The following is a 16,840-nucleotide window of genomic DNA, read 5'->3' on the forward strand; positions in this document are numbered from 1 at the left end:
TGGTTTATTAATATTTAGATGGCACTAATAATAATTGTGAAAGCAGGTGATCTGGTCATGCTGTAGGTGTGAAGGCTAACAGATGGACAGCCCAAGGACCACATTGATACTCATGTGTTGTGGAAGTAGGTCTAAGCCAGGAGCCATTACAGTTTTCCTAGCTGGCAAACATCACCTCAAGCCAAAGAATATACTTGATACTTGACTCCAGGGTGGAGAAAATACTGCAGGCTAAACACTTCCTGGAACAGACTGAGCTCCAAACAAAATCCCTTTATACATGCAACTTTGCTGAGAGGAAGAACTTTGTATAATCAGCCTGGAAAGAGAAGCTGAAGACAGTTTGGGAAGGCCTTTAAATGTCAAATGGGAGAGTTTTTTTAAAGTAAAGGTAATAGGGCACTACTGAACCTTCTTGAGCAGTGATGCTCAAGATGGTCAGAACTGTGTGATGCATGGACAACGACTTAGAGAAGCAAGAGACCAATAGGGGAGGGTGCTGGGCATTATAACAGTCCAGATAAGAATGGAGGGAACCTCAACTAGGGTGGTTGTGATGTAATGGGAGAGAGGGACCAGAGATGTTGGGAAAATACAATCAACAATAATTGGCAATTGCAAGGTAAAAGGACGAGTATAAGATTCTTTAATTGTGATTCTGGGTAACTAGAAGAAATAGAAATAGGAAAGTTAGGAGGAAGAATGCATTTAATAAGATAACGAATTTTGTTTCAGACTTAAGCAGTTAGGTGGCACAGTGGGTAGAGACTCAGGTTTAGTTTAAGGAGACCTGACATCAAAGTCCACTCCAGGCATAGATTTTATATATACATATGTATACATGCTTCAGTTTCTTATCTACAAAATAGGGATGATAATACACCACCTCATGAGATTTTTTACGAGGATCAACTAAAATATGTAGAGCATTTTGCAAACCTGAAAATGATATAAAATGCTGACTGTTGTTATTATAACATGTTGAGTTTGAGATCCTAAGGTATATCCAGATAAAGATGTTAAGCAGGTCAGAGTGAAGGAGCTTCATTCTTGAAGGTGGAAGGCATCTGTATACAGATAGTTGAGTCCATGGAAGTTAAATGAGACCACTAAGGTCAGAGAGAGTAGTAAGAGAGGACCTAGGGAAATGCTCCCATGAAGATGAGTGGGACATGATGTGGTGAGAACTGGTCCAACAAGTTAGAACAAAATCACAACTGAGTAGTGTCATGAAAATCCAGGAAGGAGAGTATGGCTAATAAGGAGAGGTGATGGCCAAGTTTTAAACGTTGCTGAGGGCAAGACAGGACCCGATAATAAGTCACTGGGTTTCATAATAAAGGAGTCACTGCTGGCCATGCAGAATAGTTTATCCAATGTTGTGAACAGAAGCCCAAGTGAAAAAGGGCTAAAAAGTAGAAGGGAACACTGATACAGCTTCTTTTAGGCAAGAAACAAGGTCATAATCTAGGGGAGTATAAATACTTGTATTTATATAAACATAAAGGAGTATCAACACTGTACAAAGAGCAAAACAATCCTTACTAACAAAATTATGTTCTAATGGGGAGCCAAAAAGTTCATATACACACAACATATGTGCTTGTGTGTCTCAAGTATAAAATGAATAAACGCATTTATATACTAAGCAGTTAAAGTTTGGACTCTCTTGGACAACTAGGTGGTGCAGTGAGTCAAGCACTGGCCCTGGAGTCCGGTTCCAGCCTCACTTTAACACCCACACAAAAAAAAACAAGTGTAACCTCCGACAAGTTACTTAACCCCAATTGCCCTCCAAAAAAAGAAGTTTGGGAAGAAGGATCCTAATGGGTAAAGTGCTCAGGATTCCATAAAGAAGACTATGCTTGAACTGAATCTTAAATGGAGTGACTGAATCACAGAGGCAAGGTTAAGGATTTCAAGCTTGGAGGACCTGCTTGGTAAGAAAGGACACAGCAAGTTTTCCATGAGACGAACAGGGGCCAGATTAGTCGGACCACAGTGCGCAGGAGTGACATCCAGTGAGGCTGGAATGTTAGAGCTCATGTAGCAATTTAAAAGCAAAACAGGTGTTCACATTTTATTCTAGAGAAATAGGAAGCCACTGAAACTAGTTGAGAAAAGGCCTAAGATCAGATCTCTATTTAAGGAAAATCACTTTAGCAGTAGCATGTAAATTGGTCTTGTGACTTTCAGGATTACACCCAAGCCAGGCAGTCATTCCCCTCTAGGATGCATTCACGACACTTGATTTTTTTCACTTTCTGCTTGGCTGGCAATCTCCATTTTAGGGAGGATGCTGAGGCCAGACACATTCCTTTCCAAACTGTACTCTGGATTCTCCACTTTCTCTACCATAACCCTTTCTAGATGGGTTAACATCTATCCACTGTCACTAACCACTGGGTTCAAGAAACCAACAAAATCTGGATTCATCTCCACCATGTTCATGAGCATATCATATTTGCCAAGTGCCTTTTTGAAATTTAAATGTATACTGTGGCATCCCAAAGGCATAGCAAGCTTGTCCCAAGAAATCAGGCTAGTCTAGCAGCCTAAGCAGTTGTTGATAAATCCATGCATGCTAGCTCCTATTAGTTCTCACCATCAATTCCCTTCCTAAAGCTAACAAAGCATCCTGTGATCACAATTTGATTTTTGCCAGGAACTAAAAAGAACTAAAATGAAGAACATTGACTGTGTTGGAAGAATACATTTTTAGAAACCTGTAAATTCACCCATCTGTAACATTGCGGCACTTAACATTTTTTGTTTTTCAAAGATCAGTGAAAATTTAGACAGAATGTTTCCTATTTGTAGCTCCCCAGTAGTAACAACACCACTGTTTTTCCTCTACCTTGCTAATTTTCCCAAATAGACGTAAAAACTATTCAGGAGGCCTCACAAATTATATTTAAAACAAAATTACAAATATACTGCTACAGATTGCCCCTCAACCTCCTTGGGGAACTCAGGTGAAGCCTATGGATTCCTCCTTGGAATGATTTTCAAAGCATAATATAGATATTATGTAAGAAACCAGTAATATATATGAAATAAACATGTCATTTACCATCATGGTTCATGGGCCCCTTGAACATCCAAGGACCTCAGAATACAAGCCTGCACTTTTACCTCATCTGTTAAGAAAAACGCTGTTTCCTTCAACTCTAATGATTTTAACAAACCAGTTGTGGAATGCTAAGAACACTGGGCTAAAAACAGACCTTGATGTATGGAGCTCTAAGATTTATAAAGCACTTTACAAACATTACCATTGTAGTTTGTGTAGACGACTGTCCAACTCTCCAATGTACGTAAATTATTATGATTCTCTGTATATTTCCCTCCAATCACCTAAATCTATGAGAAACTATAACCACTAATCTCTACCACCTTCAACGGAGGCTTTCAAACACCTACTCTGTAATAATCAAATATTTTCAAGTCAATTATGAATAGGTTCAAAGAATGACTACTAAAAACCAAAGTGATTTTTATTCAATAAATTAACCCATTTATTGTTGGACTATGGGCTACAGATATTTGATAAAGATTTTACTGGTCTTTCAATTCCTTCAGTCTTCTGATGGCAGATTTGACTGTGACTGCAGAGGTGGTACTGGAAAGAAAAGCAACAAAGTCAGATTTTCCAAAATAAACAGCTACTTTAATACAAGACAGGAATGAAATGTATGAAATCTCAACTAGAAATCTCTTTAAATGGCAAATGGAAGGAATTCTGCCTTTGTTAGTCTCATCTTAATGTTAACAGCATATGCTACTATTGCATCTGATGGTTTGGATACCAGCAGGAAACAAATAAGCAAACAGGTAAAAAGGTAAAAGTGAGACATCAATTTTATGAGCTAACACTAAAACAGCACTGTGGTAAAAAAAAAAAAGTCTGCCTTTTAACATTTTACTATTATTTTAATTTTGACTCTTTATAACAGCACCCTAATAAGAGCAATTCCTTTACATCTTTGCCCCTATTGTAGTGACCAGGGCTGTATGTCTTGCTGTGTTGAATATATATGAAAACTAAGAGAATTGAAGTGGGACAGGTCCATTCCCAAGAGTTTAAAAAATTTTCTAGTGTTCAGCAGTCATAAAAAGCTTTCTCATTCATACTTCAATGCTTCCTAATTTCTGCACAATTTACACAGTCCTGGGCATCTGATTTATCAGACAAGAATAGAGAAGCGGCAAATTGGAATGAAAAGAGGCTAAGAAAGGCATGTCTACATACAGAAGAGAAGAATTGTTAGTGCATGGCATTAGCAATCATTTTTAAATGTTCTGTCTAAAAAAACCAATTTAAAAAATTCTTAACAGTTTAACTAAGGAAGACTTCATTTTTCATACACTATCAGCCTTACTGACTCAGTTGATAGTTCCAATACTAAGTTGGCAAAAAGTGTTTAATGTTTCTGAAAATGTACCTTTATTATTGACCCACATTCTTAAGAAAATTATGCTGATCCTTCAGTTACCAAAACTTAAGTCACACAAGTTTGACAAGTACTTCCAACAAAAACTGGTTAGAATTGAGTTTTTACAGTTTAAATGGCATGTCTTACTTATTAAGGACTCCACTTCCTTACAATACTGCCAGCAACATATATTCTATATGTAATTAAGAATTCTGACTCCCTGCAGCTGGACTGAACTGAATCCTGAAAAGTTACTGCTGAGATCCTTGACCTCTTGATTTAATATAACTAAGAGGTATAAGAGAGCTAAAGGCCAAGCTTCCTACACCAATGTGCATGGCAACCTATCTGTAACTTAAAGGCTTCAAAGGTCTGTCTGGAGCAAATTGTCCACTGTCATACTGCTGATATGGACCAATGCCAGGATCCAGCCAGGCTACTTAAGAGACAATCAACAGATATGTTAATAGCCAGGTGCTTAAAAATACAAAGATAAAAAGTATCTTTGCCCTCAATAGGAGCCAACTTTACGATACACAACACCTACACATTTAAATATATACAAAGGAAATAAAGGTAATTTCAAGGGACTAAACAGTGCAGAAATCAAGAAGGGCCTTAACAGTGAAGACAAGAAAGTACGAAGACATAAGGGACAGCCTGTACAAAGGCTTAATATGCCAACAATTTCCAAAGGAGTCTCAGGTTCTGACCCACGTAAACTATCCTACAGCTGCCCCATCTATAGTCCTGCACAAATGCCTCAACATTCACAATGATGACACCTTCTCAGGGCGCAAAGCATGATATATATGTGTATGCTTTTAGTGGTGAATGAATGCAATCTCAGAACACCACCTGGTGGTTGGCTGCATAATCCATGTAAGTGTAATGGTAAGGGAATTTGAAGATCTTCCCTGCCCCTTAATGGGTGGGCCTCCAGTGAAACCCAACAGGAGGGGCTTGATTGGGAAGAGCCTTGTTTTTCAGGAAGGCCCACACCTTTTGTTACTTTGTAATTAGGCAGGGATGTCCTCTGACCCTGAAAAAGGGTATATATACTATGAAATAAGGTTTTGCTTTGGGGCTCAATTATGGGAAGAGGCCAAATGAGACTCTGGGTAGCTATTAAACCCCCTGGATTTGAAAACCCGGATGGTGCTTCTCTGTCTGGTAACTATGTATGTACGTAATGGTCAGACAGCTAGATGCCTTGTCTGTTGAATTGTATTATTTTCTCTGTATTTTTTGCCTGCTTGTAATTTCTGTTTGTATTTTCTGATGTTCAGGGTGCTGACTTTTCCCCCTGAATTAAGAGTATTATATATACATATAGATGTATAATTAAAGATTGTTGACCCCTTTAAAGTTGCTTTTCTTTAGTAAAGCAGATCAAAGAACCTGTGCTAGCAGCCATCCTGGATATGCTAGGATGCTTGCTGTTACAGTAACATAATAGGCATAAATGACTTTTGTGGGTATCAAAACTGAACTAACCTGAGCACAGCCCATTGCAGACATATTTACTATACAAACACACAAAAATGCATGCACAGCTGGACAAACTGACTTACTTGTAGGTCCATGCACCACCAGCTACTGTTTTCATACAGGATCCACAGTGCCAGATACCCACAGCCCGTCTCTTCATTTTGGTCTACAAAAAAGAAATTTCCCACATGAACTAACCTCCACTCTTAAACAATTAAGACACTGATTTTTAACAGTTAAACTTCTAGCCATCAAATGTTTATTATTATCACTTCTGTGCAAGTAATTCCTTGCTATTTTCCATTATGTCTAAATTTAGCCTCATACCTAACAACTCACATTTATATAGCTCTCTCAACAACTTTTAGGCAGCTGGCATAATTATGTCCACTTTACAGAAGAAAGTGAGACTTAAAAAGGCTAAATGACTTTGCCCAGGGCCACAGATACAAGCCAAGGACAGAGCTGGAATTTAAGAAGGGCAAACTTTCTTGTATACTGCCTCACCTTTCACATTTGGTAGGTAACTACTGAAAGACATACCAGAGCAGTAAGAGGAAAAAAGCACTAACCTAAGCAACTTCTGCAATTTGTTCTTCGCTCTTTATCATATTCCATCTTCTACTTCTAGGCCTTTGCGCACCATCCCCTGCCCTAGGTGTTCCCTCCCCTTCAAGATCCCCTTCCCCCAGAATTCCTAGTACCTGTCAATGTGTTCAAATGCTACCAGAGGATCTTTCTTAACCCCCTCAAGTTGTTTATGATCCTTCCCCAAATTCATATTTAATTTTTTCTGACAATGTAAATTCCTTCAGGCAAGGACTGCTTAGCCTTTTTCTTTTAATCCCCAGGGTTTAGTACAAAGTCAGGAACAAAGAAGACATTTATAATTTAAAAAGATTAGTTTTAAGGATTAAAAACAAGGGGAAGGGCAGAAAAACATTACTGTTGTAAAAGTAATGTAAGGACAGTTAAGACAGTCCCTTTCCCCAAGTTACTCACCTTGCCACAGAAGGAGCAGGTATACTTGGCATGCTGGCTAATTTCAATTTTCTTCACCATTTTCCTGAGGGATGCACCATAACGTGTTCCATATTTACCAACAATTCCGACCTTCTTGGTACGTTTAGCCTGTGATGGTCCAATTTCAATAAAATATTTAAACACTGAACTTGTTAACAACAGGGTACATAAATGAACATTTCTGTTCAACAATGCCTTGTAATCTAGAGCTGAGAAACACGTACTAAAGAGATTTGACTTATTAAGGGTTTCTAGGTGGCAAAGCAGATATAAGTGATGAATTTGGATGCCAGGAAGACCTGAGGTCAAACCCAACCTCAAACATTTAAATTGCAGAACCTGGGCAAGTCACTTAATGTCTTTCTGCTCTCAATTTCATCAGCAAAATGGGTATCCCCATTTTCATATTATCATAGCATCTACCTCCTAGGTTGTTGTAAGGATCAAATGAAGTATTTGTAACAGGCTTTACAAATCTTAAAACACTATAATAAATGCTGGCTATTATTTCATTAGCAACCAAAATAAAGCATGACAAAGTGGAAAGTAACAATGAAAGGGAAGTCAGTCAACAGAGACCTCAGTTCAAATCCTGCCCTTGATGCAGACTGGGCTAGGTGACCCTAGCAGGCAAGTCATTTGACTTCTCAGTGCCCCCCAGATAACTTTACAAAAGTAGAAATCTGCATTGAAAGGGCCAATCAATCAACATTTATTAAGCACCTAAGCATCAAGCACCCAGCTAAGTGCACAGAAGAGGCAAAAAAAAAAACCCAACCCCTGCCTTCAAGGAGCTTACAAACACAGCTGAAATCAAAAGCCACTCATGTGGAGGGTTCTTGGGAAGGTGAAATGTATGTCATGTACTTTGTACACCAAAGTATAACTATTACCTGATCCCCAAAGAGACCTGGAAAAGACAACCCTGCCACAATTCTAAGACTTCAACTGTTAACCACTACAATTAATACAAATCATGCATATGTATAAATTTATAAAAAAGGCAATTCATGTAATCTTTCATGGTTTAGTCAGTAGGCCCGGAGCAGTTCCTCTGCTAATTATCCCCAATTTACCCTGTGAGTGTGTGTATGTATGTAGCCTCCATTAGTCCATGGGCTCCTTGAAAAGAGGATGCCCCCCCCTAGCTTTTCTCAGTGTCCCCCCAGGTGCCAGCACGTGTCCGGTTCTTTTACAAAAATCTCATTGATCCCAACAAAACCTCTGGGAGGTCAGTGCTATTAATCACCCTAATTTCTGCTGTGGTTCAGTCTCTCCCACTCGGGGTTTTCTTGCTATTTCCTTCCAAGTTTCATTTAAAAGTTAACTGAGACAGAGTCCAGTGACTTGCCCAGGGTGACAACTAATACAGTGTCTGAGGTCCGATTTAAATTCCCTACTTCGCCTCCTATCATTCCCGATTTACAGATGAGTAAACTGAGGCACGGGGGTGACGGGACTTTCGCAGCATCGAAAAACTCGGGTCTCCCTGACTCCACTGCCACCTTAACTCAGAGCCTGGTAAATAGTAGGTGCCTAATAAATGCTCCTAGACCGGCCGAACGCGGGGCACTCGGCGGTTATGCGCTGTTGCCCTCGCTAAGGCCGGGCTTGCCCACACGGCTGTTGGGGAGCCGGGGCCCACCCGCAGTCTCCTCCTAAGCCTCTCAGGGCCCACACGCCGTCGGACGCCGGGGTCTCGGCCCCTAAACGCTCCACGGACCCCTCCCTCTCTCCTCCCTTCCTGGGGGCTCGGGCGCACGCGCAGGTTTCGGCCCTTCCAGGCTGTGCAGGCCGCGCGCCTCCCCGAGTCCGGCCCCTGAGCCAGGTCCCGGGCCAAAGGGCACCCCGGAGGCAGAGGGCCAGGTGGGGGTAACGCGAGTAAGGCAGAGGCCGGAGAAGAAGGACGGGGGTTTCTGAGTCACAAAGGGGCCCGTGGTGGGGTAGATGGCGGCGGATGAAGGGAGGCCTACACCCCGAGAGAGCCAGCTTACCATCTTATCGGCGCTGGGGCTGGAGCTGGGAGAGGAAAGAAGGTAGCGCGCACGCGCAGTTTCAGAGCCTGAGACCGGAAGTGAAGTTCGTGGAGGTGGGGCTAGATAGCACAGAACTCTATGGTTGGGCAGTAAAGTATAAGAATGAGTCCTCCAGGATGCTCTTCCCTCGCCTGTGGAGACTGCGTGCGTTGGGAATACAGTCACAGAAAATTATATCCGGAAGAGTTTCCATAGGAATATAGGAGGAGACCATACAGTCACAGAATAGAGTTAGATCTGGAATAGATTTCATAGGAATATAGGATTTAGAAGTAGGGAGAGATCTGTATTTTACAGACCAAAGATATAGATCAGGAGTGCTTAGCTTTTTTATGTGTTGCGGGCGCCTTTGACAGTCTGGTCAAGGCTATGGACCCCTTCTTACAATAAATGTTTTAAAATGCATAAAATAAAATTACAGGATTACAAAAGAAGCCAGTTATATTGAAATAGTTATCAAAATATTCAATAATAATAGCCAACGTTTATATAGCTAAAACGCGGTGCCAGTGCTTTATTCACTGCTCTGAGACCTTGCTTTCAGGGAGTTTTTAACCTACATCGTTTAAATTTGCCTTACTGAAACTTTTACCTTTGAATTTGGTTCTGTCCTGCGGGGCAAATAGTAATTGCACCTCTTTTGAGGTACTCAAGCAAATTCTGGGTGGATGATCTTTTGTCAGGGATATTGCAGGGAGGATCCTTTTTCACAAACAGGCTGTGAGGTCCTTTTCAACTTTGAAATTCTGCGATCCTTTGATTATGCTCACCGGACATTCATTCTCTCTCCACTGGGTTGCTTTCATTCACTCTCATGCATTCAATTTACCTTTATTTATATGTAAATGATTCCCAAATCCAGCCTTAAATCTGACTGCAGCATTCTAGACCTAGAACACAAACTGCCCATTGACTATCTCCTTTTGGATATCTCCTTGGCTTAAAGTGTCTAAAATGTGATCTGCTTTCTCCCTAAACTTGTGCCTCCTTCAAGCTTGTCTTTTCAGCCACTCAGGACTGAAACTTCAAAGTAATTTTGAATCTTTTTATCCCTCCTGTGCTCATTAAATCCAAGTCTTATGGACTCTGTCTCCATAAAAGCTTTTGTGTTCATCTCCTCATCTCTACTCCCACTATCATGTACTGTCTTAGTTCCTAATCTCTCAGTTGGGCTATTGTAATAGATTCTAACTAGTATCTCTACCTCTAGTATCTCTCCTCTCTGATCCATCATTCACACAACTATCAAAATAACTTCCCAAAGAATATTTCCTAGCATTTGTCATTCACTTATTTTTCAGTCATTTCTGACTCTTCATGATCCCATTTGGAGTTTTCTTGGCAAAGAATGGTTTGCCATTTCTTTTTGCAGCTCATCTTACAGATGAAGAAACTGAGACAGACAGGGTTAAGTGACTTGCCCAGCGTCACAATAGCTACTAAGTGTCTGAGGCGAGATTTGAACTTGTGAAGATAAGTCTTCTTGACTCTAGTTCTGGTACTCTATCCACTGTGTCACCTAGCAGGGCTTCTTAAACTTTTTCCACTTTCGACCCCTTCAGCGCTTCTTAAATTGTGGGCCGAGACCCCATGGGGTCTTGTGGAAAAGGAACCTACCTTTCTATTACCACCAACAGCAGCTACTGACCAACTGCAACCATTATGAGCCCAAGAACCCTGGGAATAGCTGTGTGCCCTAGACAGGTGATATCAAATTCAAATAGAAATAGGAGCCTCTAATTCATACATAAGGATCCCTGTGGGCTGTCTACTGAAGTAACTTTAAACGTGATATTATTTATGTTTTATTGCATTGTTATTTATTTTGTTAAATATTTCCCAATTTTATTTTAATCTAGTTTGGTCCAGCTTCCCAGCAGCATTGTGAGCTGCATGAAAGCCATGTTTGACCTCTTTGACATAGACCAATAAACTTGCTATCAACTTCACCCCCCTACCCATCATCAAAGAGAAGAAAGATCTTACCACCAGAGTCTTTGGTATTGCACATTTCAATATCAGAAAGAGGTATGGTTTTATCTATGGAAATGACTTTAAAGATGCATCACCCCATCTGTTGTGTTACTGCACTCTGTGGACAACTGGGACTTTCCATCTAACTTGCAGATGAAACCTCTTCTATACACATTGTCTGTCCCTTTTAGAATGTGACCTCCTTGAGAGCAGAGAGTGTATTGTATCCCCACTTGTATTCTCAGAATTTAGCAACTATAATGGCATTTAGATCGCACTTACTACATCCCAGGCTAAACAATGTACACTTAGCTCATTTGATTCTTACAACAATCCTGGAAAGTAGGTGCTATTGTTATTGTCATTTTACAGATGAGGAAACTGAAGCAAACAGGGTTAAGTGACTTGCCCAGGGTCACACAGCTAGTAAGTGTCTGAGACTGGATTTGAACCCAAGTCTTCCTAACTTTATATGTAGTAAGGGTTTAATAAGTGCTTTTAAAATTCATTTCATGGGGCAGCTAGGTGGTGCAATGAATAGAGCACCAGACCTGGAGTTCAGAGGACCTGTGTTCAAATCCAACCTCAGACATTTGACACACTTACTAGCTGTGTTACCTTGGGCAAGTCACTTAACCCCAATTGCCCTGCCTTCTCTCCTCCAAAAAAAAAAAATTTAAATTCATTTCATGCTTTTCTCAAAAACCTTCAGAGTCTCCCTATTGCCTCTAGGAAAAAATACAATTTTGCATGACATTTAAAGCCCTCTATGATCTGGCTCTAATCTTGCTTGACAGTTTTATTTCATATTATTACTCTTCATGGATTTTCAGTTGATTAGACAATTAGCTTTCTCACCATTCGCAACTTACCCCTTCCCACCTTCATGCACTCATGAAGGCTCTTGCCATGCATGAAATGTACTCATTAAAAAAAAAAATTTACTATGCTATTTTTTTTAATGTTACTATTATATACCACTAACTGCCTCACCCCAGTGGAACCCTCCCATTGTAACAAATAAATACAAAGAGACAAAACAAATCCATATATTGGTCACATCTGAAAATGTATGCTTCATTCTGCATTTCCGGTCCACCACCTCTCTGCCAAGAGCCAGTCTTCCAAAATCATGAGTGGACAGTTCGTTTATAAGAATTCTGATATCTTTTGATATCAGGTAATTCAAGGGTTCTTGACCTCTGATAGCTGTTTTAGTATAATTTATTTCCCTTATAATTCTGTTTTATTCTATGCATTTTAAAAACATGATTCTGATAATTTTACATCTGTGTGTGCGTGTGTGTGTGTGTGTGTGTGTGTGTACCTATTTGTGGCTGATGACAGCCATCTCTATGGGAGGGGGAGAAGGGAAAAAAAAGAAATTTATGTGATAATTTGGTTGTATATATGACAAGAACATCAAGTTATGCATAGTAGCTTGCAGTTTCATGTGTAATCATCTTTTTTATTATACTGTGTTATTATTTTAGTCCATGAATTCAAGATAAATTTTTTTAAAAGAATGGGAAAAAAAAACCCTGATTCTGAGAAGAGGTCCATAGGCTTCATCAGATGGTCAAAGGGGTCCAAGGACACGAAAAAGGTTAAGATGCCCTGATATAATCCATTCTCCTGGTTCTGCTAACTCTACTTCACATCAGTTAATCAGTACAAACCTCCCCAAGTTTCTCTGAGTCTGCCATATTCATTATTCCTCTCAGCATAATAACATTCTACTATATCTGTAGACCACAATTCCCTAAGCCATCCTTCAACTAAGAGACACCTCTTTTAGTTTCTAGTTCTTTGCTAATGCACTCCCTTCTCATCTCGGCCTATTCATATCTTTCTCTTCCTTCCTCCCCATTACCTCCAAGATCAAATATAGAAACAAGAACAATTTCAGGTTGACTCAGATCAGGTTGATACCTCATCTCTCAAGCCTTTGAAGAGAGAGAATAGCTCAAATGTTCCCTTCTTCCTCAATTTTTCCTAAAGAACTTTGTCAGTATCTCTCCTTTCCCCGTTACATTTGACCTTATATTAGACTTATCTGTATACATACATACTGTATTCTACCTAGTAAGGTATTAGCTCCTTGAAGACAAAGCTGTTGTTTTTTTAGTTGTATACCTGCCATCTAGTACAATACGTAGCCCATAGTAAGCCCTTTCTTTATTCTTCTCTTCTTTAGGTAGAATTATCCCAGTTCCTTCAAACAGGTTGGAAAATCAATCTGTCGATCCATAAACATTTTACTGAATGCTTACTATGTGTCAGGCACTGTACTAAATACTGAGGATGCAAATCGAGAATAACTCTTCAAAGAACTTTTGTTCTGATGGGGGAGAGAATATATAAATTGATAAATACAAAATAACTAGAAGACATAGAAGGTAGCCTTTGAGGATAGGGAACAAGAGACAGACAGTGGAGGGAAGATCCTGGAGAAGGCTGTTTATATTTGGTCTTTTTTTTTTTTTTACATTTTATTATTTATTTTTAACATTCTTTCCTTTTTACATATTGAGACAGAAATTCTCTCCCATCCTCTTCTCCACCCACTGAGAAGGCAAGCAATATTGTTGGAAATGCCAGCTTGGAGAAGCAAAAACATAACTGATACCAAAAATCTGATATCAAAAGAAATTTATTAGGGAGAAATCCAAAGGAATTGTTCACTCCTGGCCAGAACTGGACTCCATCCTTCTTGTGGAAGGGGAAGTGCAGGACACAAAAGCCAAGCAAGTTTATACAGTAGTTTAGTGCAGACACTCCCTTCAGAGGACTTATTGGTTCTTTCTCTTCTGGGTACACCTCGCCATTATCATACATTATTACTAATGAGGCTCAAATTCTGTTATATAATATACATAATACATGAGGTTCATTAAGCAAGTGCAGTAACAACCCCAGAATACTGACCCCCCCCCCATCAGTCTAACCTAGATGTGTCCTTATCTAGCCCTTCGAGTCCCAAGGCCACTGTCTGCTTTCTAATTGGTCAAATCGACCTGCTGTTGCCAGTTTCTTTTTATTTGACTTTATTTCACTTTTAGTATTATCTAGGAGTTCTATGGGAACTAGGAATCCAACTTCGTCCCAAGGCTACTGCCTGGTCTGCTAACCTTACTTTTATCAGTAGCCTCATTTCAGCAATTTTTGCAGTCCTGTGGAAACTTAAACCTTTGCTACTTCTCACAATATGATATGATATCATGCCATATATTTCCATGTTAGCCATATATTTTAAAAGATCAAGAAAAATACATTTGCACTCAGAATTCATCAGTTCTCTCTTTGGAGGCAGATAGCATTTTTTTTCATCATGTTGTTCAGTAATGTCTGAATCTTCATGACCCGGTGGATGAACCTGTCTATGGGATTTTCTTGGCAAAGATACGAAGTCATTTGCCATTTCCTTCCCCAGCTTTATATAGGCAGGGGTTAAGTGGCTTGTCCAGGACCAACATCTAGCGTCTGAGGTGGGATTTGAACGCTGGTCTTTTTGACTCCAGGTCCAGTGCTCTTGTCTACTGTACCACCTCGATTCCCCCCTTTTCATCATGATTGTCTTGGATCAAGGTAGCCAAGTCTTTAATAATTCATCTTTACAGCATTGCTGTTACTGTGCACAATGATTTTCTGGTTCTTCTCACTTCAGTTTGCATCCTCGTCATTTCTTATAGCACAATAGTATTCCATCACATTCATGTGCCACAACTTATTCATCCACTCCCCAATGGATGGGCATCCCCCTGGTTCCCGATTCTTTGCCACCACAAAAAGAGCTGCTATACATATTTTTGTACCTATAAGTCCTTTTCCTTTGATCTCTTTGGGATACAGATCTATTAGTAGTAGTATTTCTGGACCAAAGGGTATGCACAGTTTTATAGACCTTTGGGCATAGTTCTAAATTGTTTTCAAGAATGGTTGGACCAGTTCACTAGTGAGTGTACCTATTTTTTTCTCATCCCCTTCAGCATTTGTCATTTCTGATAGGTGTGAGATAGTACCTCAGAGTTGTTTTAATTTGCATTTCTCTCATCAGCAGTGATTTAGAGCATTTTTTATATGACTATAGATAGTTTTGATTTCTTCTGAAAACCACCTATTTATATGCTTTGACCATTTATTAGTTGGGGAATGGCTGCTATTTCTATAAATTTGACTCAGCTCTCTACTAAGTATATATTTGAGAAATGAGGACTTTATCAGAGAAAATTGTTGTGAATTTTTTTTTTATAGTACTTCATTGCCTATGTTACTTTTTAGCATAATGAAGTTTCCCTGATTATCTCTTTTAATTAGGTCCATTTTTGCTTTTGATTTGTCTGAGATCATGGTCACTACCACTTTTTTACTTCAGTTGAAGCATAAGAGATTCTTCAGCCCTTTATTTTCACTCTGTGTGTCTTTCTGTTTCAAGTGTGTCTCTTGTAAACAACAACTCTTGGATTCTTGTTTCTATATTTGTTCTTATTTGTTCTTGTTTCTATATTTTATCTGAGAGGTAATGGGGAACCATTAAGGTTTATTACAGGAGTTTCCACAGCCATACCTACACTTTAGGAAAATAACGCAAGTAAATAGATATCAGGGGGTCCCTTGTTGTTTGCCACTTGTTCCCAGGAAGGATGTATGAGATGATACCTCTACTGTGTCTACTCTATCTGCCATTGCCAACTTTACATACCATGAGGTCTAGGCAGTCTCTGCTCTAGTCAGGGTAGAAGGAGTGGGGCAACAGTATGCATCCTCCTTTGGGGATAAGAGAAGACAAAAAATTCTGCTCCCTTAGAGATTTCTTTTTGAGAACTTGATACACAGGCACCCTAATTCTTCCTCCCCACAAAAATAAATTCTGGATGTGGTCAGTATCTTTCTGCAAAAACAGAGAAGGCCAGGAGGAACAAAAACCTGCTGATGTCCAAGTTTTACAGAACAAATCCTTTTAGTAAGGAGATTTGTTCTGTGAAGTTTGGATTCAGTCAAAGGGCTGCACTTGAGGACCTAGAGGGTCACATGTGGCCTAGAGGCCACAGGTTCTCCTCTCCTGATCTAACCCTCTCAATCTCTCCGTCTTGATGGAAATGATTTTGGCTCATACCAACTCACCCAGTGCCAGAAAAATTTCACAGGACTATATAGCTCTACAGCTGGAAGTAACTTCAGGGGCCATTTAGTCCAACCCACTCATTTTATTTATTTTTTCTTATCTTTTTTTTTTAAGGCAATCAAGGTTAAGTGACTTGCCCAGGGTCACACAGATACTAAGTGTCTGAGGTCAGATTTGAACATAGGTCCTCCTGACTCCAAGTCTGATGCTCTATCCACTGAGTCACCAAGCTGCTCCAACCCACTCATTTTAAAGATAAGGAAACTGAGGCACAGAAAGGTTGTGATTTATACAAGGTTTGGTTTACCATTTCCTTCTCCAGCTCATTTTACAGATGAGGAAACTAAGGATATCAGGGTTAAGTGACTTGCCCAAGACCACACAGCTAGTAAGTATCTGAGGGTGCATATGAACTCAGATCTTCCTGACTCCAGGCCCAGAGCTCTATCAATGAGCCCCTTAGCTGCCTTGTCCAAGGTTACACGGGTTATAATAGTTAGAGGCAGGATTTGAACCCAGGTCCTCTGAAGCCAAAACCAATAGTGTTTCTACTGTAGCATACTGCAGTCTCTCAAGAAACCAGTCAAAGAAGTATTGCCCAGTCACTCAATAGAGAGATCTTCACACCCTGGAACTGTCTTATCATTGCATCATTCATTTAGAAGTGGAAGAAGCTCTCCATCCCAATTTTATAGATAAGGAAACTGAGGACAAGGGAGGTGGTTTGGCCCAAATAACACAAGCATTAGGTGATA

General features: G+C 39.9%; 1 protein-coding gene across 2 annotated transcripts in view; it reads right to left on the minus strand.

Moving 5' to 3' along the window:
• Window positions 1–3,472: 3,472 nt before the first annotated feature.
• RPL37A (ribosomal protein L37a) overlaps window positions 3,473–16,840 on the minus strand; it is a 362,834-nt gene continuing 349,466 nt past the window's right edge. Inside the window, exons 2-5 of one of the 2 annotated variants that reach the window (XM_069075185.1) lie at window positions 8,945–9,026; window positions 6,930–7,058; window positions 6,011–6,093; window positions 3,473–3,622 (exon numbers count right to left, since the gene is read on the minus strand). In XM_069075185.1, the coding sequence (XP_068931286.1) occupies window positions 3,559–3,622; window positions 6,011–6,093; window positions 6,930–7,058; window positions 8,945–8,947 (279 nt within the window). In that variant the 5' untranslated portion in view covers window positions 8,948–9,026 and the 3' untranslated portion in view covers window positions 3,473–3,558. The remainder of the gene's footprint in view (window positions 3,623–6,010; window positions 6,094–6,929; window positions 7,059–8,944; window positions 9,027–16,840) is intronic. The other variant, XM_069075186.1, reaches the window with a different exon arrangement.

Source organism: Petaurus breviceps, unplaced genomic scaffold (genome assembly GCF_028583685.1).
Source record: "Petaurus breviceps papuanus isolate PSGF00001 unplaced genomic scaffold, PetGlider_PUasm1.0 90903, whole genome shotgun sequence".
Classification (NCBI taxonomy): domain Eukaryota; kingdom Metazoa; phylum Chordata; class Mammalia; order Diprotodontia; family Petauridae; genus Petaurus; species Petaurus breviceps.